The 25,942-nt window shown below is 35.2% G+C and overlaps 2 protein-coding genes and 1 pseudogene across 6 annotated transcripts; all 3 read right to left on the minus strand.

Moving 5' to 3' along the window:
* Window positions 1–259: 259 nt before the first annotated feature.
* LOC122022629 lies at window positions 260–3,818 on the minus strand (annotated as a pseudogene).
* Window positions 3,819–4,760: 942 nt separating this feature from the next.
* LOC122022631 (signal peptidase complex-like protein DTM1) lies at window positions 4,761–8,943 on the minus strand. The gene is made up of 2 exons (XM_042580672.1): window positions 8,526–8,943; window positions 4,761–5,525 (listed from the first exon to the last, which is right to left on the minus strand). Exons 1-2 carry the CDS (start codon window positions 8,759–8,761, stop codon window positions 5,435–5,437), a joined length of 327 nt encoding a protein of 108 aa, XP_042436606.1. The 5' UTR covers window positions 8,762–8,943; the 3' UTR covers window positions 4,761–5,434.
* Window positions 8,944–10,444: 1,501 nt separating this feature from the next.
* LOC122023507 (calmodulin-binding transcription activator 3-like) lies at window positions 10,445–25,196 on the minus strand. 5 transcript variants are annotated; one of them, XM_042581633.1, is made up of 14 exons: window positions 24,640–25,196; window positions 23,248–23,367; window positions 22,982–23,097; window positions 22,500–22,588; window positions 20,955–20,997; window positions 19,379–19,556; window positions 19,133–19,255; window positions 19,040–19,050; window positions 18,746–18,949; window positions 18,062–18,445; window positions 17,209–17,900; window positions 16,552–17,119; window positions 12,066–12,389; window positions 10,445–10,693 (listed from the first exon to the last, which is right to left on the minus strand). In XM_042581633.1, the coding sequence occupies exons 1-14, from the start codon at window positions 24,677–24,679 to the stop codon at window positions 10,589–10,591; spliced, it is 2,997 nt and encodes a 998-aa protein (XP_042437567.1). In that variant the 5' UTR covers window positions 24,680–25,196; the 3' UTR covers window positions 10,445–10,588. The 5 variants fall into 5 exon arrangements, with proteins under 5 accessions (XP_042437567.1, XP_042437566.1, XP_042437565.1 ...); XM_042581632.1 differs by having other exon boundaries at window positions 19,133–19,258; XM_042581631.1 differs by having other exon boundaries at window positions 18,746–19,050.
* Between the last annotated feature and the right edge of the window lie 746 nt (window positions 25,197–25,942).

Raw genomic sequence — 25,942 nt, forward strand, 5'->3', positions numbered from 1 at the left:
AGAGAGCAGATGTCATACAAATAAAAATAACTAAAAAATCTATCTTTATAAAACCATTCACAAAATTTATACAAATGGTGATAAGATACAATTTTGCTATTTTATACTGGAGTTGTGTTGTATGAAATTGCCTTAAATAAGGTTCTAGTCCTTGTTAAGCAAAGAACTCTTTGTTGAAGTACTTTAATTATTGCAGACGGGTCAGTACTTGAGCTATTCAGGGATCATACTGTATCTGTTACAAATTGAAAAAACCGTATGAAGTAAAAGTGAAAGATTAAAATTGACATCCAAAAAATTTGGAATGTTGGACGGAGATGTTACTAGGGAGGACATATGGCATCATTTTATGCTACTTCCATGCCAAGAGCACGGATCCTCTGGTCCGTAAAACGTGAACTAAGGATGGACCATTGGTGGAGAGTGATGGTCTCCATTTATTCTACACGTGAGACCATCATTCTCCACCAATGGTGAAGAGTGGCACATCCTTTAATCCGCGTTTTGCGGATCAGAGGATCTGAGCTGCCATGGCCAATGCTTAAAACATCAAAGAAATCAACCAATAACCCACACTAACCAACCACAAGTGAACAAACTATTTACAGAAGAATCGGAATGGCGTGAGCTTAAGTTGTGCCTTTTAAACTTCAAATCGTGATAGCTACCTCACAACCTTTAGAAATTGACAAGAAGTACGATAGTCTCTACGCCCTTCCTTGAACAACCATACAAGATATATCATCCTTGCTGACTCTATTCACTGCTGCCATCGTCAACAGCCGAGCTGCTGCTTGTGGATCCTTGCTCTTTCTAGCGATATCGACTGCCTCTTCATTGCTCATTACCTGAAAGGAATTGGTGAGATAGATACAGTGAGATATAAATAGTTTCTGTAACTAGAAGGGGGTGCCATATTCGAAGCAAACCTTCCACAAGCCATCACTTGTAAGGATCAATAGATCGTTGTTAGCAGTGACATCTTCATGGTGCATATCTGGATCTGAACTCAAATGTGATTTTAGGCTTTTGTCTCCAAAAGCACGTGAAACAGCTAACTGGCTGTTAACTCTTGGGGCATCTCCTGATACCATTATAGAGTGACCGTGAATATTTCAACAGTCAACACGACTAATTGTAGACTAGGATTAAGAGTGCCAATGCAGAAGAAAGCAACATAAAGAATGTATTATATATTTTTGAAGAAACAACAAAAAGAATGTATTGTTTATTTACATATAACCATTCAATCTAATTAATGCTCTTCTAATGCAGTAATGAACAAGGTCCCCGAGTCCTGACTGTGAACCAGGACCAGGCTCGTAAGAGCTCGTGAAACAATGAATTAATCAGAATTTTCATCATCAATTTTTCTTGTGTTAAATAAAGATCCAACCTACACTATAGGGCAATGTAGAATCACTTGGAGGCTTGATAATTGTGTAGAATCACTTCATGTCTCAGATGACTACTTGTGTAGTTTAAGGGAGGCTTGATAACATCGAAAGTTCCTCTCATGTTCCACGTGTGGTAACTTTAAAACTTCTCCATGTCCCATTTCAATAACTGTTAAAAAACTATATAGAGAAAGAAACACATAAATATGTTATGTTGCCTAAAAATTAAGCACAATTTTGTCTCCTGAATTAATTGGTAAATACATTGTGAGCATTTTTCTTTTATTAACTCTTTATCTTCTTTTACTTTTCAGATGACCTGCTAGTTCTGTTTTTCCAACCTCAAAGTTTTATCCCATCATGCAAACTCCATTTACTTTTGCAACAAAAGTTTCAGATAAGCAGCTCATCATGGAAAATTGCCTCTTGTATAAAAAACCGTCTAAGATGCAACCAATGGTTGAATCGGATGAGAAAAAGATGCAGAGAACAATAAACTTAGAAAATAAGACCAGACATAATGGAAAACACAATTAAGCAAAATGTTTTGCAAACCTGGCACGTTTGAAACAAAGCCACCTCTATTCTCGATACTCCCATGCTAAGTGTTGGGTTCATGATCGACACTCAACTGTATAACATCTCCACCTTTTGCAAGAACAGCACGTGAATCACCAACATCAGCGATCCACAACTTCCTACCATCTATGAGAATGGCAGTAACTGCAGTTGATCCACCTCGTCCCAGATCAGAACTGTGTGATAGAATTGCTTCATCAGTTTTCTCATAGGCTTTGGAGATCACCTCTCCTGGATCATTCCAAAAGTCTTCCTAAATCATGGAAGATAGTAATTATTGGTATACTTTGACTATGGTCGATTCCTAAAAAAAATTAAAAAGGAAATTTGTTGCTGAATGAATTAGGCCTGAGAAATTGAAATAAGCTAAGCATCTACACCTCTTTAAGAATATTAGCAAAGAGATGCTTCTGTAAATAGGCAGCTACATTGTCACCCAAATGGCCATCAAATATCGCAAATAGGCCAATCTCCTGCCCCTTTATCTGGATACACTTTGCCACATGATAATCCTCCATAGGATGGTTTGCCCTCCCTTTTACAAGACTGAACCCATAAGTAACTTTAACAGAATCTTGAGAACTTTTTCCCTTGCCAGCGCCACTTGAATGGCCTGCGAGCTATATATAACAAAAATTGCTGAGCTTATCAAGTCTCAGCCTTGAAAGCATCCTGGTACATCTCACTTCAAAAGAAAATAAAGACACTTGCAGAAAGGCAGCCAAGTTCCAAATAACTTAACTCATCAATTAAACATGACAGATGATATCAAAAAAGGAACAAGAGATCTTAAACATACCCCTATACTTCCTAGTATCTTCAACATACATGTCAATACTTTATATAACTCTTAATCAGATTGTCCTATTTCTTCATTTCAATACATGATATCAAAAAAGCTCTGGTTTTGAAAAATTTTTTCTTCTCGCTCTTGATGCACTGTAGTGTGCACAAGCAGTCGCAGTAGGAAGCTACATATATGCAGTTTTTAACAATTGCATATGATCTATGTTTTTCTCTTGCTTGATGCTTGAGAGATACATTTACTTTCTGGAAAAATAATAGGTTTCAACCAAGTTCAAACACTATTCCATAGAAATAGAAATATTAATTGAGCAAGGACTTCTTAAAAAGGTTCGTTAGAACAAACTGATACAAATACACAACTGATTGTCAACGAAATTGAGCCCAAATATGAGATATGAAACTAATATTTATATAACATCGCAAGCATGCAAACACATAGTTCAACGAAGGAAAACGATCAGATAAAGCATAAAAGAACTAGATCAAACCATCTCCCACCTGAGAGCAGGAACCTTTGAAGCAACACAACCTATCCATAAAACTCCAAAACTCCAACACCCTCCACTCGCTAAATCCTCAAAAGTTCGCCCATCCAAATCCCCCAATCCGACCAATTTCTACGACACAAAGCCTCCGCAAGTCCGAATCGTGAAATCAATTGCCAAAAAACGAACCTTTTCCAAAAAATTTCACGAAAGGAACAACTTTTATGTCCTCGGTAAGGTTGATTGGGCGGAGAAGGCGGGAAGCAATCAAGCAGCAAGAAGAAGAGACTAAGACCATCTCCAACCACAAAACCCATTTTGGTGCCATTTCAACACCAATTTGGTGTCACTTCGACCAACTCCAACACATACCCTTTTACACCATTTTAGTGTAAAAAGAATCCCAAATACTCTCCAACATAATACTAAAATTTGCATCATTTTGGTGCAAGTGCCTTTTTTTTTAATATAATATATTGTAATATTAAATTTATATTTAAAATATTCTTAAATATTATAATTTAATATTATTTAATTTGAATTTATTATGTAAATTTTTTATATTATAGATTTATATTAGTTATTAACTTAAATAAGTAATATTTAAAAATATTAGTAATTATTATCGTAATCAAAATATTTAATAAATTAATATGTATGTTAAATAATAAATTATAAGATGGAAAAATAGAATATTCCTTTTAGTGTAGGAAATGGTGTGTATTGGTTGGAGTTGGAAAATTATTTGGTGCTGAAGTGACACCAAATTGGTGTTGAAATGACACCAAAATGGGTTTTGTAGTTGGAGATGGTCTTTAGCACCAAATAATTTTCAACTCCAACCAATACACACCATTTCTTACACTAAAAGGAATATTCTTTAGAATATTCTATTTTTCCATCTTATAATTTATTATTCAACATACATATTAATTTATTAAATATTTTGATTACGATAATAATTACTAATATTTTTAAATATTATTTATTTAAGTTAATAACTAATATAAATTTATAATATAAAAAATTTACATAATAAATTCAAATTAAATAATATTAATTTATTATATTTAAGAATATTTTAAATATAAATTTAATATTATAATATATTATATCAAAAAAAAGACTTGCAATAAAATGGTGCAAATTTTAGTGTTACGTTGGAGAGTATTTGGGATTCTTTTTACACTAAAATGGTGTAAAAGGGTATGCGTTGGAGTTGGTCTAAAAGATGGTGCAGACAAGGGAAGCGGGTGGCGCAGGTTCCCGTCTGTTGACTTTGCTGGAAGAGTACGGCAAAGCACGTATGAGCGTGTGACTCCATGAGTGATGGGCAGTGGAATTTATCGGGAAAATGCCCACTGCCTGCAACACGCGCACTGTCCTTCCACCTTATGTTGGGGCACCAAAGACAAAACCAACCGTTGACTTGCTTTGATTCAACTGTCCCACTTTCTGACCCTACCTCCGTTGCTGCGTCGATCGCCTGCAAGATTTGAAAACAGACTTGGTGAGACTCGCAGACCAGGTGATGATGCAAAAGTCATGGGGTGCTCACCTGATGCATTATTTGCCCAGCTGATGTAACCGACTTGGTACTAGAATAGGATTTGTAACATGGTTCCATTCTCGACGGATATAAATACTGTTTTAAATTATTTTGTGTCTCCTATTTTAGCAAGATCGTTTGGTTAAAACTTAAAAAATCCTAAAATCCTCATGATTTATCCTCTTTCTGTGTAACTGGAGAGGTGTTAAGATGACGACTTCATAAAGTGTATTAAATTCAATCTAATTAAACTAAATTAGTTGAACAAAAAATGATGCGGTAATTTATGAATCGAGCCCCGTTTGCAGGTCAATTTGGTTAGATCCACCAAAGGACAGGGAACTAGTGCTTGTGGTGTTGTCTCTTGTGGTATAGGTTAGATTTATTATCCAATTCACTTCTACGTGATTCAGAGAAATTAATGGAAAATTACAACTAAAGGAGGAATATATTCAGTGCTGAAGTCAATCTGCGCCAGCTATTCGGATTGTTTGAAAGATTTATTTTCTGTGCAAAATAAAAACAAATAAAAACGTTGGGAATCAACTAAAAAATGGCCAGGAATAAGAAGGAAATTGTCAAAGAACGGAAGGATACACAAAGCGAAAAAACAGAAACTAGATGCTAAATTGGAACTTCCACCACTTGTATAGACCAAATCCATACATTAGGGTAATCAGTGCCAACCGCAGAGGAAAGAACTTGAGCCTGCATATGCCAAAAGAATTTAAGAAGCAATAAAACATCACGTCAGCTTGTACAGATCATCGATGAAAAGTAAACCACAACTCCATCCCCGCTAATAGTGTGATTCATTGATGACCCCCAAGCGATGTGAAAGATTCACATACCTCTATTGTTGTGTTGATCTCTCCCATCGCTATGCAATATGGGCGTTAAAACTCTTCAATTCCACACTTCTATTGTGCCAATTGAAGAGGTTCCAGGTGACACCACTCCTAAAATACTTCTCCATTGAATATATATATATATATATATATATGTATATATATATATATATATATATATATAAAGTTTGAAGGTGACTAGCCTGGTTCGACAGAAGTTTCCTACCGACCAACATAATAAATTGGGAAGCACTAATGGAGACTCATCTAAACGACCAGCATTCTTAGGCCTGCTTCTCACTGGAGGGAAAATCCCCTGCAGTGTGCCACCACTAAGATTCGAATCTTAGATCCCTTGATTATCCGTTGAAGGGCCTAACTAGCGCAACATTGCCCCAGGCCACCTAAACATATTCAAGTTCACGGCAAGTGACTTCTATTAATCATCTATGTACAGGTTGATACTGTGCCACCACTAAGATTCGAACCTTAGATCCCTTGATTATCCATTGGAGGGCCTAACTAGCGCAACATTGCCCCGGGCCACCTAAACGTATTCAGGTTCACGGCAAGTGACTTCTATTAATTATCTATGTACATGTTGATACCTTGATTATTTGTTAGGACCGAAGGATATTCACATATCTCCACAATTGCATGATATTGCTCACTTTGGATCTAGGCCCTTATGTCTTTGCTCTTAGACTCTACCCAAAAAGTCTCGTGCCAATGGAGATATCATACATCCTTTTAAACCTATGATCTTTCCCAAATCATTTCAATGTGTGACTTTAATTAAATCCCAACAATCCTCCCCTCCAATAAAAGACCATCATTACTCTCACGATTTAGGTCTCCCTACGAGTAGTCGATCATCTTGACTTGCTCCAGGCCTCCCCGCAAGCATCCGGTCAACCTGACCTACTGCGGGCCTACCCCGCAAGTATCCGGTCATCCTGATCTGCTCCGGATCTCTCCATGAGCATCCGATCACCCTGACCTACTCCAGGCCTCACCGCAACTTCGTTCAATGTCACCTCATATGGGGTCTGGTCTGGACCATGACTTTGATTCCATTTGTTGGGACCGAAGGATGTTCACATATCTCCACAATGACATGATATTGTCCGCATCCGATCACCCTAACCTGCTCCGGGCTCCACCGCAACTTCATTCGAGGTCATCCCATATGGGGTTTGGTCTGAACCATGACTCTGATTCTATTTGTTGGGACCAAAGGATATTCACATATCTCCACAACAACATGATTTTGTCTACTTTGGGCCTAGGCTCTCATAGTTTTACTCTTGGGCTCTACCCAAAAGGTCTCATACCAATAGAGATATCATACATCATTTTCAACCCATGATCTTTCTCAAATCTTTCTAATGTGTGACTTTGATTGAATCCCAACAGGAGCTACACTCAACCTTTCATGAATGTTAATATTTTTTTATTATAAGTTCCCTAAAGTCCATAAGTTAGGGTATCTATAATGCAAGGTTTGTAAAATCTAAAAACCTCAATAAAGAAAAGCTTAAATGATTGTAGAGGTGAGATTTAAGGTTTTTAGTTTAAGAGCAAGTTTGAAAAATCAAACCTGCTTTTTTCTCTTGAAGGTGGAGCCAATAATTAATATGCATGATTGATCCTTTCAAAACAATTAAAAAATAAATTATTTAATGAAATATTTAATTATAATATGCTATTTTATAAATTGTTAGTAATAATTAAAGTTGTACTTATTTTTTGAAAAAATAAATATATTTGAGAAATCCAAAAAAATATACACTATAATTAAATTAAAACTCATAAGTTAATTAAATATTAAATGAAAATTATAAATTAAATTAAATTAAATTAAAAATTATAAGTTATTAATTTATTAATTAAAAAATTATAAATTAATTAAATTAAAAATCATAATTAATTAAAATATTAATTGAAAAATTATATAGAGATATTAAATGAAAAAATAATAAATAAAGATATATGATTTGTAATATAGGATCCATAAAAATATTGTATAGAGGTTTTTTGATTGCGTAGAGAATAGTAGATTTTTATATTTGTGATGTGGCATATTGGAAACTACAAAAAAACTTATTGAAAGGTTTAACTATTGGAAATGCCCTTAGCATTAGAGATTACACTAACCTTTCCTATCATTTCATAATTACTCAACATTGTGATTCATGGGACGGTTTATGAAACTTTTCTTTCCACCTAGCGCATGTTTAATGACCACACAAAACTCCATAAGGCCTCCATCTTAACCACCCAATTCTTTATCATATTGTTTCTCATAAATTTCTCTTTATTTATTACGGACAAATGTAAAGATGAGTAGGATATAGGCCAAGTAGTGTACCATATAGCATGAAACATTTCACTCAAAAGATCATATTTCAACAACAAATGAAGATCGAGGATCAAAAAACTGTCCTTTTACAAAATTCATAGCCTCAATAATCTCTAATGTCGATCTAGACGTTCTAGTGAATTGATGTAGAATTACTCAATGAAGTTTGTATCAGGTCATGTGAAGCTGGCATTATTAACGCAGCATGTGACAAGATCACATGGACTATTTATTGTCGGGGTAAGAAAAATTCCTAGACAATATTCCATTGCTGTATTGTTTATTGAACATTATGATCTCAGCATGTACCATCGAAGCAAAGCTTGTTTTAGGTTTCAAGTCACCTACGAACCTTTTTTCCCCAAAAAAAATAGTTGTTCTTCGAATTAACCCTAAACCCAAAAATAGTTGACAATTCACCGGAAAAAAAAAGAAGGGAAATCGAGATAACAAGTAAGTAGAAGCAAGAATAAAAAGGCAAAGGGATCGAACTAGAACCTGAAATTATCGGCAGCCCAATTGGCGCCCGGTGCTCTGTGAGCAGGAATGGGCGTGAACCACTTGAAGAAATCCCGATCGAAGAACTCCCAGTCCGACAAAAGGATCACGGAGATCCCGAATGCGTAGGTGGGCAGCATCTTCTTGAGGGAGGAGGTCCAGATCCCAACAGCGATCATCAGCACCGCCAGCGCCAGCAGGCTCGTCCGCAGCCCCGCCTCGTGCCGCATCTCCATCACGATGATCACGGTCGTCCGTTCCACCACCAGTTCAATTCAACCTTCGCTTCCCAGCCCCAATAACGAAGGAAGAGAATGGAGGCGGAGGCGGAGGCGGAGGCGGATGAGCTAAGTAAGGACTCGTCAGTGTTCCTGTAAATCTCTACCCCTTGCCTATTTTTTAGGCAGCCGAATTTTATGAAAATGAACTTCAGACTTACTGGATTTTGAATTAATATTTTTTCTTTATTTTTTTAAAGAATTAAACAAATATTTAAAAACTATTATTTATTGATTATACCTAATAAAACATTTAAAATATATTAGAATGTAAATTATTATTATTTTTATAAATAATCAATTCAAATACTTTAAATCCAATTCAAAAAAATATGAAAACATTTATATATTTAAAAATATATGTTAATGAAGGATACATATACTTTATAAAAAAAACGACTAAAGAAGTTAAATATGCTGAAGAGATAAATATAATTAAAATTTACAAATTATTTTTTTAAAAAAACTTGAGTGTCCGACTTTATAAAATTTTCTCAAAATCTTTTACATTCTCAAGTCAATTAAACAACAACACTTGATTGCACACACCTAACATTCACTAAAATTGAATATGCTACCTAAAAAAGAAAGCATATTAACAAAAAATAATAATATATAACTTGAATAATTAGATTACTTAAAGTTAAAAAATTTAAATTATTTTTTAAAATTTATAACTGATCTATAATATTTTTTTGAGTCCTAGATGGTTGGGTATGAGGCGAAGGCCTCTTGATCCTCCCCTCATGCCACTCTTGGTTGAGATTTATTTATTTTTAATGTAGAAGTTAGTCATGGGAAAATCTTTATATTTGTGAAACTTTTTTAATATAAAGATTTACTAATCTTGAAGGTAGAAAATTTTCCTCATTCGTCTATTATGTAAATCCAAAAATACAGACTCTCAGATGCAATGTTTTACCCTAAGCTATGCCTATGGAGAAAACTTGAATAGCATTCTTGTGATTATAGATAGTTTCTCAAAGTAAACGACTTTTGCATTCTTGTCCATCAATTAAACAATGGTTTAATATTAGTGGCTTCATAAGAACATTGAGTGTTAGTTAAATTGCATGTTAATTTTGAGTTTGTGTGTTTATTTATGAATTATATCATTGGCACAAGGTATCGAAGCATATTCTGCCTGACTAATTCTGAGAGTGAACGGTCTTACAAATTAAAGTGTCTATGTTTGTGGCCATTGGTCAAATTCCTCGTTACAAACCTTCCTTGATAAACTCTGAATATATTCCGATCGTCCCCCAACCTGTGAGATTATCGCATATCACTCCAACAATTTCTCCTCTTAGTAATTGATTTGTTTTAAAACCATAATTAAGAAATTTATCAACGAATATTTACTGAAAACAGAACACAATTTGTGCATATGTAATTCAGAGGAAATTACATGGATGGAAGAAACATAGCCAACTTCTGCATTCAACAGTATCAAGAATGAGAAGATACATCAAGATTCAAGAAATAGGAGAATCATGCCAATCATACATCTTGAGCAATAAATATAGCATTCGATCAACAGAGTTCTAAAACTTCTCAAGCTATTTGTCAGATTAAAGTGAATTAGTAATATAATATATATACTTTCCAATACCCAAATTTCATCCATGATACATAGTAAACTGATAATTTTAGAGTCTTTCAATATAACATTAGTTAGTTCAACAATCAGCTACATGATGGAGGTCAAATATTATAGATTTAGCAGATCATCTTGTATAATAGCACTTCATACAAGTTGCATAGTATAATTGAATTGAAACCACATTAAGCACCAATCATTGCTTCATCTTCACATAGCTCATCTAGATCAACCATCACATCACAGTCAGCAGCATCCTCTGATTCATTCAAACTGTGTTCTTGTGTAGCCTAATAATGATGAAACCGTTTAGCATATGAATCAACAATTATTGGAAGGATAGACCTTATTTAAACTGAAAATAAGCAGTTTGTAGTACCAAAAGAATCTCTGCCTAATGATCTTGGTACCACATTTCATTTGCCAATTTCCATCAGGCTTTAGATGCAAGCCATTACATATTGTAGGCTAATCTTATAAAAAAGACCAGCTCCACATTGGCTCGTATCATGCCTGGAAGGGTTAAATATTTTGATCCTGAAATTGCACAAGCCACATAATCCAAATTGCTCTAACAAATATTGGTAATTTCTCAGTTGAACACCCCTATGTCGGAATAGAACTTAAAGAATTCCAACCAGTATATTTAGAATTGGCCATCATATTACATAATTCCAAGTTTTCAGTTGGAGCATGGATCAGGAATATCCGCATTTCATCCATTGGCATTCCAACCTGATCAAAACAAATTTTGGACAAAAGGCAGTTTCACTGCTTAATGAGGGACCAAGAGAAACAATGATCTCAAAAAGCCATCACTCAGGAGCATAGTAAAGGATCGTGCCCAATGAAGTGCAAGTAGATTTATTCACACTAAGTTAATTGATCCCATTAGTGCATGCAGCAAGACAATAGATGCCTTTAATTTTGAAAAGCACTGGTTGATTCTTCGTCTCCATTTGATCTTTACTAAAAAAAACAACATAGGTTGAACTTTGATGGGAATGTAATGAAGAATAGAGAGACAAAACAATGTCAAAGACTCATTGTTAATTAGTTAATGCAAGTAACATACGATTTTAAAATGCCACGGGTGAAGTCTCATTGCTGTGGAAGAAAGTTAGGATGAGAGAAGAAAGGGCTCTTCTTGTTTTGTCTACTTGAAAGAAGAGGAAAGGAGAGGAATTGAGAGAACATTGACAATTTTAACTCTGTAATCTTGTCATTCCCAAACACGCAAGGTTAAACTAGTCTTTTCAATACTACTTCACTTATTCTCCTCTATTTCACTCACTTTTAGAAGCAACTGAAAATATGGAAAAGAGAGCTAAATTGTTCCTTTCTTTTCTCTAGCTTTTTATTCTTCCACCCATGTAGACAAGGGAAATGGTTGCTTTATCTCATCCATTCCCTCGGTTTGGAGTACCTTCCTCTCAAGTAGACACAGTGTTCAAGAACCTCAAAAGAAGGTATGGAGTGTGCTAGTCATCACAAAGAGAATGAAGGAAATGTTCCACATATTAGAGAAATATAGAGGCCCGATGATCGTAAAAGACAGGTTATGTTTAAATACCCACAAAAACACAAAGTTAATAACAAAGAAAATTTATGATTGGGAAGCCTTTAATAGAACTAATCTAAGTACCAGTAACAAAGAGTTACCTTGGACTCTTGGATTTCCGAAACCACATTTAAAAGCCTTCGGTACTGATCTCTAGCTTCTGGATATTGGACCATGGACTTAACCCTCGCAAGTGCCTTCTCCAGCCTAGCCTCCGTCTGTTTTCTACCTACATGCAGGAAATCATACTCATCCTCTTTAGCTGGTTGGCATTGCATGCTAGTGCCCTCCAAAGCGGCTTCAGATCGAAAGCCACGTAGCCCACTTCCTTTACGCCTCCATCTCAGTATGACTTTCTCTAAAATTCCTACTGTCCACACAATTTTTTTGTACCGTTTCCTCACTTGATGACCGCGTACATGAGCCTATTCATCAATACAAAGAAAAGAAACATATAACCAAGAAAAATATCTTACGGTTAAAGATTCAGAACTTGTAAAAAATTCACTTCAGATCCATGAGTATTATATATTTATATACTAAATCAGAATGCTCTGATTAGTCTTTGTCGAGCTAATGATCATTGTTTTCCAATACAACAAAAACAAAGAAAACATGTCTAAACAAAACAAATTGACAGTCACGCACAACCAAGGATACTCTAAATTATTGTGAAACCAAGGACAACCTCATTAAAAGTCCTTAGTTAATTGGCACAAAATTGTAGAGCAAAGAAAATCATATTCTAAATAGGATAACTTCTCTGAAATATTCACTAAATAATTTAAGATTTTGCTGAGACTTGTATCCCATGAGGTTAGACATTCAAAGTAAATCCTTCTGTTAAGGGACCAATCCTCCATGTATCCATGTATATTAAAAAAGGAAAAAATAAAATATGATTTGGTAAGACAGATTGTTTGGTTAGAAAGTCTTCCTGACAAAAAAGAGTTACCATCACCATAAACTGCTGTTCAGGCATTGAGCCTTTATCTTGCAGCATAAGTTCAGATACCAGTTAATAACTTGCGCTCCACACTTTAACTGTCCTGAATTATACTAAGACCGGTATAGCCTAATCATGTTCATTGTGCAAAATGAGATTTCAAACCTTAACAAGGAAAACTTAGCCAATCAAAGGTCTGTCCACTGAGAGGTGACAACTGACAACAATAGGATAGGGTGTGCAACAATGTGTTCGAATCAGACTGCAATATAAGTGAGGTCATGAGATCCCCATGGAAGACACCCAGATTTCTCCACATCTATAACCTCCAAGAGTAAGCTATCAGGGATAAAACAAATGAGTTGGCAAGCAATGGCACTCATAAAGATGGTCAGCTGACATTAAGGCAAATTAGATAATTTTTTCTCTTTTCTTTTAATTCTTTTGGATAATGCAAGAGCGCAGGCCTACAATTATTCTCTAGCACATATTGATTCATCAATGTTCTCAGATGATAGCATATAATTTCTCTGCAGATTAGAAGTTGAAAGATAGTCTTCAATTAAGCTTCAGTCAATTTCTGCAAGAACAAGTGCATGCACATATTTCCTGTAGATATATGAATACTTTGTGAATGTGACGAATATACTGAAAGCATGTTGATGGTGCATTTGGGACATGGTAGTTTTGCTATATTCTAGAACAAAATAAAAATTATTTAATTTAGGGATTTAAAGTTGATCTAGTAACCTCATTCTGTGGTTAGCAGTTAGTTGGATGTTAAACTTTATGGTTAGTATCATGGGTAGGGGGGCTCGAAAGGGACTCAAATGAGGGATCGAAAGGGGGACTTAAATCAGATTTAAATTGGAGGTTTATGATTGAACCAAAATGAACCAGTTCAATAGATTAATTAAATTGGGATTAGATTTGAGGTATTAATATTATTTATACTCCGTAATTCTTTACCTAACCCTAATTGCACTCACACTTGAAGCCAACTCCTCCTTTGTCCATGGAATATCGCTTCCCGCTTCTACTAGTTGCTTCGCCAATGCCACCCTCCAACAAACCTACATCGGCTAACCTGACATCGCACCTGCACCTGCACCCTGCCCACTACTCATCGTGCATTCTTGCTCACAGCCCAGTGCCATAGCACCCTGGTGCACAATACCAACCGCTCAACCACGCCGCATTCTCGTGCATGCAGCCAACATTGTCATGCAACTGCAAGAACCTACCACTGCTAAATGCCACCACATGTCCACACTGTAGCTTGACATTGTCATCCCTCTGTCATCCAACGACAGCAGCTACATCAAACACCAGTTCACATCAGGCACAGCAGCTGCAATTGAATCATTCTTTTCCTGAGCAGTAGCAACCTTGTTCCCTTATAAATTTGTGGTGAGTCACGATGGTAACTTATTATATGCCTACTAGTTCATTGTACTCCTATTGTACATGTACATCATGTTAGTTAAGCTTGTAAGTTGTTTGTGTTGGATTGCATGTTTCTTTATAAATGTTGTTTTGTTAGTATATAAGCATTATGTTGTTCATGTTGGTTAGCTATTGTTAACTTGGTGTTAACATGCTAACCTAGTCTAGAATTTGATGGTTAAATGATATTTCTAATGGATGCAACTAATATAGAAGATGACATATTTTGGATAACGCCTTAGGCCAAATAGGAGGATGATAGAACCATAGGAGGATGATAGATCATATAACACTGTATACACAGGTTTACTATCACCTCGTTTGTGCTTGGCCTGTCAACTAAAGTGATATGTTGAATGCACCATGCTTAGGCAACATTTGGAAGTCGTGTATGTGGTGGAGAATAACATGGACCACATTCTACCGCAAAATGAGAGAGTGTATGGATTTATGCCCATTAGATGGTTCCAAATTCACTCATTGATTGGTGATTAGCAGTGCACCGGTGTATGATATTTTCTACTAGTTAGTAGTTATTTATTTTATAATTCATGCCATGACATGGTATATTTGATGTTATATCTTATTTTCATTCATCAAATTTCTTGACTTGATGAGTTTTCACTGCTGATTTTTTTATTTGCTACTTCAAGACCACAAGTGGAAGCTATTCTAGGTTCGGGTAGCTTAAAGTTTGACAAGTGTTAGGTGGACGTTCTAAGGACACTTTGCAACATATTTCATAAATTTTTGAATTTTATGATCTCCATTATCATTTATTTCTTATTACATATTTAGTATTCTTTTCTTTATAAGTCAATGTTAGTGTCACTTTCACTTATTGCTAGTAAAGTAAGAACTTTAGAGTTAATCTGTCGTTTATTAGTTTATTTGTCAGCAGTAATACAAGTACTTATATTAATGATGCAAGTTTATTTTTCTTGTGGTTTTATGTAATGAGAAGTTTTGTTGACCAAACATCTACAAAGGCAAGTTATTGCTTAGACATCTTGGTTACCACACCATGCCTACTTGGGGTCTGCCAAGTTTAATGGTAATTGATTGCAAGCAATGTCATCGTCATAATCATCACATTCAGTTAAGTAAATTATTTTATCATCATCATCATCATCAAGCTCTATACAAGGTAAATTTACAGCATCATGAAGATGATGATGATGATAATCAATCGTAGCTATTGGGTCAGTCATGGAAGTTATGCCTCCATGGACTCTATACAAGGTATTGCTAACAATATTCAAACCCATTAAATTATTTTTAAATTGCGCCATCATCATCATGAATTATATTATCCCTCAATTTTTTTTTTTTGATAATCCAAGTATCTAAACACTTACTGACACAACTAATCCTGGAGGTGGGCCTCCCCCCTTTCACCCACTGGATAAATCCGGAAGCGCAAGCGGCTCCTCGCCCAACCAATATCCTAGATTTTTCATTGGAGGAAAATGTCTTCCAGTGCTCCGTACCTAGGATTCGAACCGTGGGTGCTTGGTTAGTTTGTGGAACTCCTTGCCACTGCACTATGTTTGGGGGCCTATGTTATCCCTCAATTGAACTTTATCAAGGTATTGCTAAATCATTTTAAATTTTGTTAACTAGAATTATTTTGTTTCCCTCAACCCATAATAGTTTCAACTCAAATTGATTCTACTGGTCAAACTATTAACTAAATTGAGACTATTTAAACATATTTGTACCACCATTTTAATCTATTCTCTCTCTCTTTTTTGCAACTAAAGGAGCTATAAATACAAGATATCACTCTTAGATAGATTATTCCTTACTTCGTCATCTATGATAAATTTGCATATTCTATCTTAACATCTTCACCCTAACTATATGCATTGTTTTATAAAATCTCAACAATTTAATTCATAAACTAAACCAAGAACCATCATGACAACACAAAACTCTAGAAACTCTCCATATCTGACCATTCATTCTTTATATTACTAAAGATATCTTCATTATTATCAAGTTTTTGTTGAATAATAGCTCCAAGGTATCTAAAATTCTTTCTAACAAGACACTCATGTCCTTCCTTTTCTTATGCACTGCTAACAGTGAAAATGGAGAGTACAAAATTGAACCACAATGATAATAAGAAACAATAGCAGAAATTCCACGTGTACAAAATGCAAGAGCAATGTGATCGATAAAGGACAACAGACCTGGATCTTGACTATCCGTTGCCTAGTAATTAAGAACTCTTTTCTCCTTTTCCATCCTCTGAACTTGTTTTGTATACGAATGGCAGCATCATGCTCATACAATCCTGAGTTCTGTGACTTGACTGTTAGGAGGGAAATTGCATGCTCCTCTGATATTTCAGTGTTGTCATCTTCATACTCAGCAAATTTATTCCTGTGAAATGAATGCATTCTAAAAACTTGATAGATGCGAGCTGCAGCCTGAGAAGCATTGCGAACAGCACTCAGTGAGTCCTTCAATGACAGTTCAGCCTGGGTGTCTCCATCAACAACCTCAGGGGCATTGGGTTGAGAAACATCTTCATCACCTATGAAGCTAGTAAAGTCTGAATCACTAGCCTTTGGGTCTATAGTGAGAACAGAAAGATGGCTAGTTAAAGATGACTCTGCAAGAAATCCAGCAATGCCTTTGTGGCCATTTGCAGATGCTAAATCTGCAGGTGTTCTTCCAGAAGGAAACTCAGGGGTAGGATCTGTCAACAAACCAGGTCCTGCACCCATTGCAACAAGGGCACAAATTGTACGCTCCCTAAAACATTAGAAAACAAGTATTGCAGTTACTAATGGTAGACAAATAACAACAACTAGTCACATAAAATATATATATAAGTTACTAACCTGCCACAAGATGCTGCCCAGTGAAGGGCAGTCCACCCATGTGTATCTCTGAAATTGATATTTACACCGGCAGTCACTGTTGGTTTTATAGCCCAATCATAACCAAGGGCAGCTGCTAAATGCAAGACGCCTTGCCCTTCCTCATCCCACACATTTGGGCCTTTGATATCTTCAGACACTTTGTGTAGAAGCCAAGCATGCAATTTTTCACGCAATAAAGCCTCAAGTAATTGATCCTTTGCATTATCAACAGAGAAGCTCTTTTCTTTACTCATCTTAAGCAGAGTTGACCACTCATCAACACCTTCCATCATTGCACTTATCTTACTTCTTAATTCAACTTTCTCTGCAAGGATCTCTGCATCCTTTTGGCAATCTAGGGGTCCTAGAGTCAGCAGCTTATCAAGACGGATAAGAAGATTTATTTCAGTTGATTTATTACTTCCAGAATTCATATTCTCCACACAGGAGGAATCACAGTCACGAAATTCAAATTCCCTCACTTCACTACAGGCCAACCTGTTGGAACAGGTAATATAAAAAGGAACCCTCCCAGATTTGTATGGCGGAGCATGGCAACGAAGAATTCCATCTCCAACAACCTCAGCTGAAACTTCCACTTCCCCAAACATGCATGACCATTTACATTTTCCAAAATCTTTATTCTTCAAGAATGTCCCAGTAATTAAAACCTTCATAAAGAATGACAAAGGGATGAAAATATGTGCACGTCCAAAACTAAAACCATGATATGGCTTAATCAGGTAGAGGACACATGTACGTGTCCAGACCTCAACACATTAACTAAGTAATGAACTAAATAGACAGCCTTTGAGTTAGAACTTAGAAATACCTTAGTTTGAGAGCCAGCATATGCCCAATTTGGAGAGAAATCAATTATACTGAAAAGCTGATCTTGTGAAAGTGAGGGCATTATATATGCATCTAAATGCTCATGATTTGAAATACTAGAATCTTCAGCTACATTGTCACTGCCAACAGCACTCCAGTAGGCTCCAGAATTGGATTTTGTATGTGATTCATCAACTTCTCCTAGTTCTTTGCTCATCCATTTTGAGAAGCTATCATACTTTTTTAGGCCTTCTCCTTCTAAACTAGAGAAGTCCAATGATATTTGCTTCAAAAGGGGAGTGCCGTCAGCATTTCCATCCACAGATGTCTCATTATCCACATTAATGTTTGGTATAACAGCTGAATCTGAGTCAACAGTTGAAAGCTGCGATAGATATACTAAAAATCAGACATTAATATCAGCCATAATAATGCCTACAAAACTTTGGGGTTCACAAAAGCTGCAGTGGAAATCTACAACAGGACCTAAAAAAATCAGTCATTTTATCAGCCAGGGGAACTGCCTATATGTTTGAACTTCTCAACAGCAGAAAAGCCAAGGGAAATAAATTGACAATAAATTTTCATGAGGAAGATATGCATACAAGGAGCGCATAGTACATAAAGCCCATTAATACATACTAAATAATCACAGATAGGAAAACAAGGATAATAAAGAAAGTACCTGCCATGCTTTACCCAACAAAGCCGATACATCTTGGTTGTTGCTAAGATTTTCAGCATATGGATTCCCATATGTTGAAAGTTCAACTCTACTGTCGCTTTCCCCCATTACAGGCTCTGTAAAACGAAGTGATGACTGAAAACTTGGCATCTCTAATGTTCTGGCACTGTGCCCCAAGACTTCATCCCATGATGTTGGATCAAGCTGTAATTTAGACCCCTTGAATGCTAATCGAAGGTCTATTTCATCCAACATATTCTCTTGAACAGAATGACATTGTTTATTATCTATTACCTGAAAACTGCCTGGAAGGTTTTGGACAGTGGTTTGCTCAGAAGTTTTCCCTAGGTAATCTAACCAAAACATGTTGAAAAAACTCATGCTTACTATGACTATCCATGGAAGGATCTGGAACGCAAGGGTCCAAGCATTGAGCGCTCATCAGTTGTCCAGCACCATACTGCTGCATCTCAGTGAAAGTGTGGTATCTGGAACTTGTTTGATAATTATCTGCTGCATCGAATTTCGCTTTAGAAACACTGAAAGAAAAAGTGCATGATTGAAGTACAAATCAGCAAATCTATACTACCTATAAGATGATGCATCAAAACTCAAATTTTTGGCATATTATACCTGATTCAGTATCCTCATATTCTGATGTAAGCGCACTGTTGTGGCTCTCAGCATCAGTTGCTTGGGAAGGCATCTGACTGTAACTTATGATAGAATTTGAACGAACAGGACTATCTATAGGCTTAACTGGGGGAGTTTCTTCAGAATCTCTAGACCGGCTGAAGTTTGGTTTATGACCCTGGATAATTATGAAGAACAAAAATGAAATGATAATCATCAAATGAGCAGCTATGCATTATTTCATAGTAGAAAGAAACATAATGACTATATTCAAGGAACCAACAGGAAGGTTCATTTGAATTATTTGTGCTTCACTGGTAGTAGAATTCGTTTTCATTAGTGAATTTTCAAATTCCTCAACCCTGGAAATGCATTCACTATAATTTATGGCATATGAAAATACTCACAAATCAATCATTAGCAAATAACAACTTATATATACAAGTATACATCGAGATGAAGATTAAAATGTAAAGAAAGATGAAGATAACTAGGTATGAAATAAAAAGTGTGGAAGCCCAAGAAAGCCTAATACAACCCAAACTGCAAAGGATCACCTTAATTAACTGCCGGGAGTAAGTAGCCTATTGCTCTCTCAACAAGCCCCATCAACTGAGTCCAACTAAATGACAACCCCATGATAAGAGTTTGTAGTACAAAATCAAATTTTAAATGATAGATATAATTCTTTGTGATTAATTTAATGGAGTATCTAATGATATATTGTTGAAAATATCATGTGTATGGATTAGTAAAATTATCATATTGTTAATTAACTTGAAAAATCATGTAATTGATTAACTAGGCATAAAGAAAAGACTATAATCTGGATCAATCAATGGGAATTATATACATTGGTCATATTGACATGGTTTTCCTTTGTTATATGGAACTAGTTTTATTTAAGCTATATGCTCTTCTTCTGGACTTGAGTTGCCAAAGTTAAATGGGGCAGTTCTAAACCCATACAGGTTAATTATGCCCGTAGCCTAAGCCTTAGACAAAAGATGCTTGCAGAATATAAAACAAAAAAGATGCTTGCTGAATGAGATGTCTGAAATGACCAAGCTGTGGCTACATATATCTGTTTGTGCACAACAATAACCACACTATCCGAGACAGAAAAGCTGAATGTTCGATCTTGTTGAAGCTGGATGTTAGGTGCTTCCATAGAAACTGAAAGTTTAATCTGCTGCAAAGTTGCTGATTCCTACAGACCTTCACATATAGTTAATGATGAACTTGCTGATTTTTTATTTTCAATCCTTCCTTCTGTATAGACTGTTATATATAGTTTCCTTGCAAATGGTATAGCTCTTAGTTGAGAATTTTTATTGAAGGGAGGTAATTCAGGACATACTTATACATAGCTTTTCCAGATACATGTGTTTACTTACCTTGTGTCAAAAAAAAGTCTCCTATATCCATAATTAATAAAGTAAAGATACAGGTCTTATGAAAACGCCACTATGATAGATATTTAACAAGGGTAAACAATAATCAAGAAAAGGGCATTTATAAAAAAAACAACAACAAAGTAATATAAAGGCAACAATTACATGAAGTTAATTACAACCTTGACTTCAAGATAGTGAACCAGAACAATATGCATTAAGTCCCTGAAATAGAAGATACATCAACAAAAGATATTGTCAGCAATTATGTTTCTTTGCAAAATAAACAAACAAGCAATCATGCATTTTGACATTACAAATAAACAAAGGTTAGAAGAATTGTTTGTGATGAAAATCACATGAGAACTTTTCTTTTTTTACTTTTGAGAAACATGATTCTGCTTTAGTTATATCTGTCATCTTTCATGTCATGATAAATTTTCCTTCAAGAAACACATTTTTTTCATATTATCATCAATCGAAGCAACACCTAATTGGTCTCGGAAATCAATATTTTTTTATTCTTTCTCGTATTTTCACTTAGCCATCTTCACACTCTAATCTCTGGCACATTGACATTTTTTAGTTATACGTAAAAAAAAAATAAAACAACTATGTTTACTGATAAATAAAATATAATTATGACCACAGCTAAATTATATTAATGATATTACAATTAATAGTTACATTATTTTTGATTAATTTTTCTATCTTGAACCCTGATTTATCTTGAACCATTAAAATATTATATTCAAAGAATATGCTCATTTATAAATTTCAAAGCCGACGCAACCCCATATTGACGATCATATTCTTTGAAACAAGTGATACAACCTCTTTTTAATCAATATAATTAATTATTTAAAAAAGATTACCAAATTCACAAAGGTAATATAGTAGTGTATTTAAAATGTTGATTTGGTGATGTCAAGTTAGCATGCCGTTCTTATATTTTATTAAGGTTCAGTTTAGCCTTATAGTGTTGTCAAACATAGAAGATTGCATGGATGTTCTTTTCTTGACCAACAAAGTTATGCCCTGCCAATCTACAAGTTCAACATTTTCCAGGTGAAAGATTGTCTATTGACTATGGTAGGATTACATTTATTGCTTACAGCAGGTTCTGACATCTACATCCTTTTCAAAATTGTGTATTATACTCAAACAGATATAAAAAGGAATCGCTATGATGGCCCACTGCTATGTTGCAACTTATGATTGCCTAGAGCCCACTTAAGAATTTTGGGGATTCATCCTACGTGTACATAAGTATATTGATGCTTGGACAAAGCATAATATGGAAATAACATAAACATTTAGGTGGCATTTGGTTAAATGATAGGAATGACTATGGGTATGAGTTTGATAATAAAGTGGAATGAGAATGTGAATGAGAATGAAACCTACCAAATTATATGGGTTTGGTTGATTCCCATAAATCTAGAAATCATTCCCAAATTGGCATTCCCAAACTCACAATCCAAACACTATCTTTAATATCATTCCATTCCCTCATTCCCAAACTCATCAACCAAACGCCCCCTTAGTATTTATAAATATAAATCCAGTATCATGTATTTAGATCAAGTGCATTTTACAATATACCACATGGACTAAAATAAAATTAAAATGCTATGATAAGTGCAATCACTAAAAGAGCAAAGACTAAAAATAATCACTAAAGAGGAAAACGTATTAAAGAAAGGAAGGTTTGTGCTACAACTCACTCTTCCAGCATCCAATAACTTCGTCTTTGGAAATTTTCATTCTCTTCTCCATGAGCATAGTAGCAATGAAGCACATCAATACTTCCTGCCTGAAATTAAGTCCCATAATGAAATGATACAAGATTCAACTCTATAGCAATCTTAAATAATCTGAAACACAAATTTAGAAACAAGGATGTATTCAACCAGGGAGAAAATTCATTACTTTCACCTAAATTTCATATAGTTTAATCAGGTGTCAAAATTTTATATTCAAAGCAAAGATACCAACAATGCACCAGATCCCATAACAAGAACATGAACAATGACAACCATTAGGTAAATTTTGTCAGATTGAAGATCAAATAATAGGTTATGTATAGGTCAAAAATAATATGTCGCATACTATGAGGTGTTAAAATCTCATAAGTACATGAGCAAAAAGAGGCTCTGTTAGAGGCCAACTAATGAACTACATTGCATGCCTGACCACTATCACTTACTTTCAGCCTCTCATGAGCTTCTCTCACAGTCTTCCCATCTTTTTTCTTTCTCCAATTATGGCCATCCTTCCTAAAATATCTCAGTACTTTACGATCAAAAAGAAAAAGAGATCCACCTGGAACAAAAACATGATACACTTGTTGTTCTTGCAAAAGAAACAAATATACAAGCAATTTGAAAACAAATACAACTACCAATTATTCAAGTTAACCTAGAAGGAAAAAAAAAAATGCATTTTTCAGTAATTAACAGCAGAGGATTATACTAGATGGCTTATTTGGTGGTTCCGGTGCAATACGAAAATTCTGATGGTTCCGGAGTATTTCACAAATTTCAGCTGGACGTAACCAGCGATGTTGTGCTTCCAAAAGTATTTGCTCCATATCTGTTCATATATAAGAATAGTCCAGATAAGCAAATAAGGAGTATATACTGTAAAAAAAAACGTATGCAGTAAATTGGGCAAAAATCAAAGGGGTATTGATTTTTTATCTAAAACGTCAAAAAGGTGCCTCATTTTGATTTTATAACAAAGGTGATCTTCCTAAATTATAGCCCTCATCCACACCTGTTGATCCCCTCCTTTGCCTACGCGCCAGCTCCTTTACCTTCACCTTGGACATGCCAACATCAAGCACCCGAGCTAGCGGCAAAGGGCATAGTTGCAAAGGACCTTATGTGATAGCTATGTGATGGCCGCAACCTTGTGCATGTTGACCACAAAATCATGTGTGGGGATAGAGACATCGTATGACAGTAGCGACCTCATGCGTGGCATCCGCGACCTCACATATAGAAGTTGTGACCTTGTGCATGGTGGTTGCAATCTCATGCATGGCGGCCACAACCTCCTTGCACACAACGGATGTCGGTTTGGATATGAAGGGCACCATTTTGAAAGTTTGACACAGGCAAATAAGAGGGGCATTGATTCAGGTGCTCCACGATGGCAAATAGGAGAGGTGATTTGGGAATAGGGGCATCCCTATGATAAAAAAATTAAATTGAAGTGTTGTTTCAATGGTCCAGATAAATAATATTAGGCGCCATTTTATTTTTATTTCCCTTAGTAAATAAGCAAATTTCATAGAGCAAATGAACTTGGGGGCACATGTTTAAAACTTGAAATAAACATTTTTAGAAATAAAAAAAAATCCATATCTATGTCAAGAATTTTATACCTACATAGAACGAACAGATATCTGCTGAATATTCAGGTCAAACTACTAGAGTACAAACAATGGACGGATGAACTAATCATTCAAACCTATTGAACGTTCAAAAAAGTACCCTTTCTTAAACAAAAAAGAAATTTGTGTTAAGAGAAGAAAAATTGACTAAAATTTATATTTTCTGGAAAAAAAACTTGTATAACAATCATCTCACAAGTTGCATCACCTCAAAATATCGCAAAGAAGTCACAAGAAGGAGATTCCCACGACAATAAAACAGGTTGTGTTCCCCAACTATGTGAGAAACAATCTGTATCTCCAACTATTGAGAACGAGAAAGAAAAATACGCAACAAACTAAATCCTGCAAGTAAATATTAAAAACATTTCCCCCAGGAGATATCACAAATAAGAGAAACAGCGACCCCAGGCGCACGACATAAAGAAAACTCAAAAGAACGAAAAAACAAAAAAATAAATTCTCACCCAATTGAGGAGTCAATGAGAACCGCCTCGTCTCCGCCATCAATTATTCACAAGGAACTTAAGTGTATGGGACCTAATTCCAAAACCCCGCCGCTTCTAGCATCAGAATCGGAATCGCTGGAGTCGATCGCCGAGGCAGAAGCACCGTCGAATCGCAGCAGTCCAGAAGCTTAGCAACGCGATCAATCGACAAATCTTTCCAAAAGGATAAATTTGCTTGAGACAGAAGGAATCTACGAAAGGAATCGATTTTTCTTTTTCACTTCGAGTGGAGATGGCGCTGTGACGAAAGGGAAAAGGGAAAGGGGGTGAGGAAGACGATGCGTTGATCTTCTCAGCGCCCGTGACCTTGGCGTCACAATTTCAAGCGTTCGATTTTCCGTCCCGTCACGGCGTCAAGAAACCGTTGCCGTGACCCGGCAAATGGATAGGCGGAGGACACGGACGGCGGATCGAACAGCCGTGTGGGAGACGGAGATGGAGACGGTCAGACGGAGGAGGAGGGGAAGGCAGAATTGGAGAGAGAGAGAGAGAGAGAAAGGGGGGAATAATAATTTATCGTTTGCATGTATGTGATGGCAACAGGAGAGAGGAGTGATAATACCTGTCTCCAAAATTCTTTGCGATTTTGCACTTATGTCCTTCCTTATCCGTTTTATCTACATTTTTGGGGAAAGTATTCTTAGAAAGAGGAAAGTGGACGTGATCTCCTTGTAAATATATTATTCTGTATATTGTCATACTATAAATTAATTCAAATACACCATTTTAAAACTTAAAATCTTGTATTTATTTCATTAGTAACTTTTATCTTCTTACCATACTAAATAATTACAAATCGATAACATCCATTCTTTAAGATTTCTAAATATTTTTTTAAAATATTTTAAAAAATAAAAGGAAAAAATTAGATAATAAAAAATAAATATTACATAAGGGAGAGAGAATAAATAATAAAAAAATAAAAGATAGAGAGAGAAAATAATAAAAAATAACCAATACCTTTTTACATCATTGGGCTGTTCATTTACACCAAAACGATACAAGTATTTTTTTAAAATATAATATATTATAATATTAAAATATATTTAAAAATTCTTAAATATTATAAATTAATATTATTTTATTTAATTTATTATATTATGTAAATTTAATATATTATAAATTTATATTAATTATTAACTAAATAAGTATTATCATAATAAAAAATATTTAATAAATTAATATGTATGTTGGATAATAAATTATAAGATAGAAAAATAGAATATTCTAAAGAATATTATTGTTATGGTAGGAAATAGTG

Source organism: Zingiber officinale, chromosome 9B (genome assembly GCF_018446385.1).
Source record: "Zingiber officinale cultivar Zhangliang chromosome 9B, Zo_v1.1, whole genome shotgun sequence".
In the NCBI taxonomy this organism is placed as follows: Eukaryota; Viridiplantae; Streptophyta; class Magnoliopsida; order Zingiberales; family Zingiberaceae; genus Zingiber; species Zingiber officinale.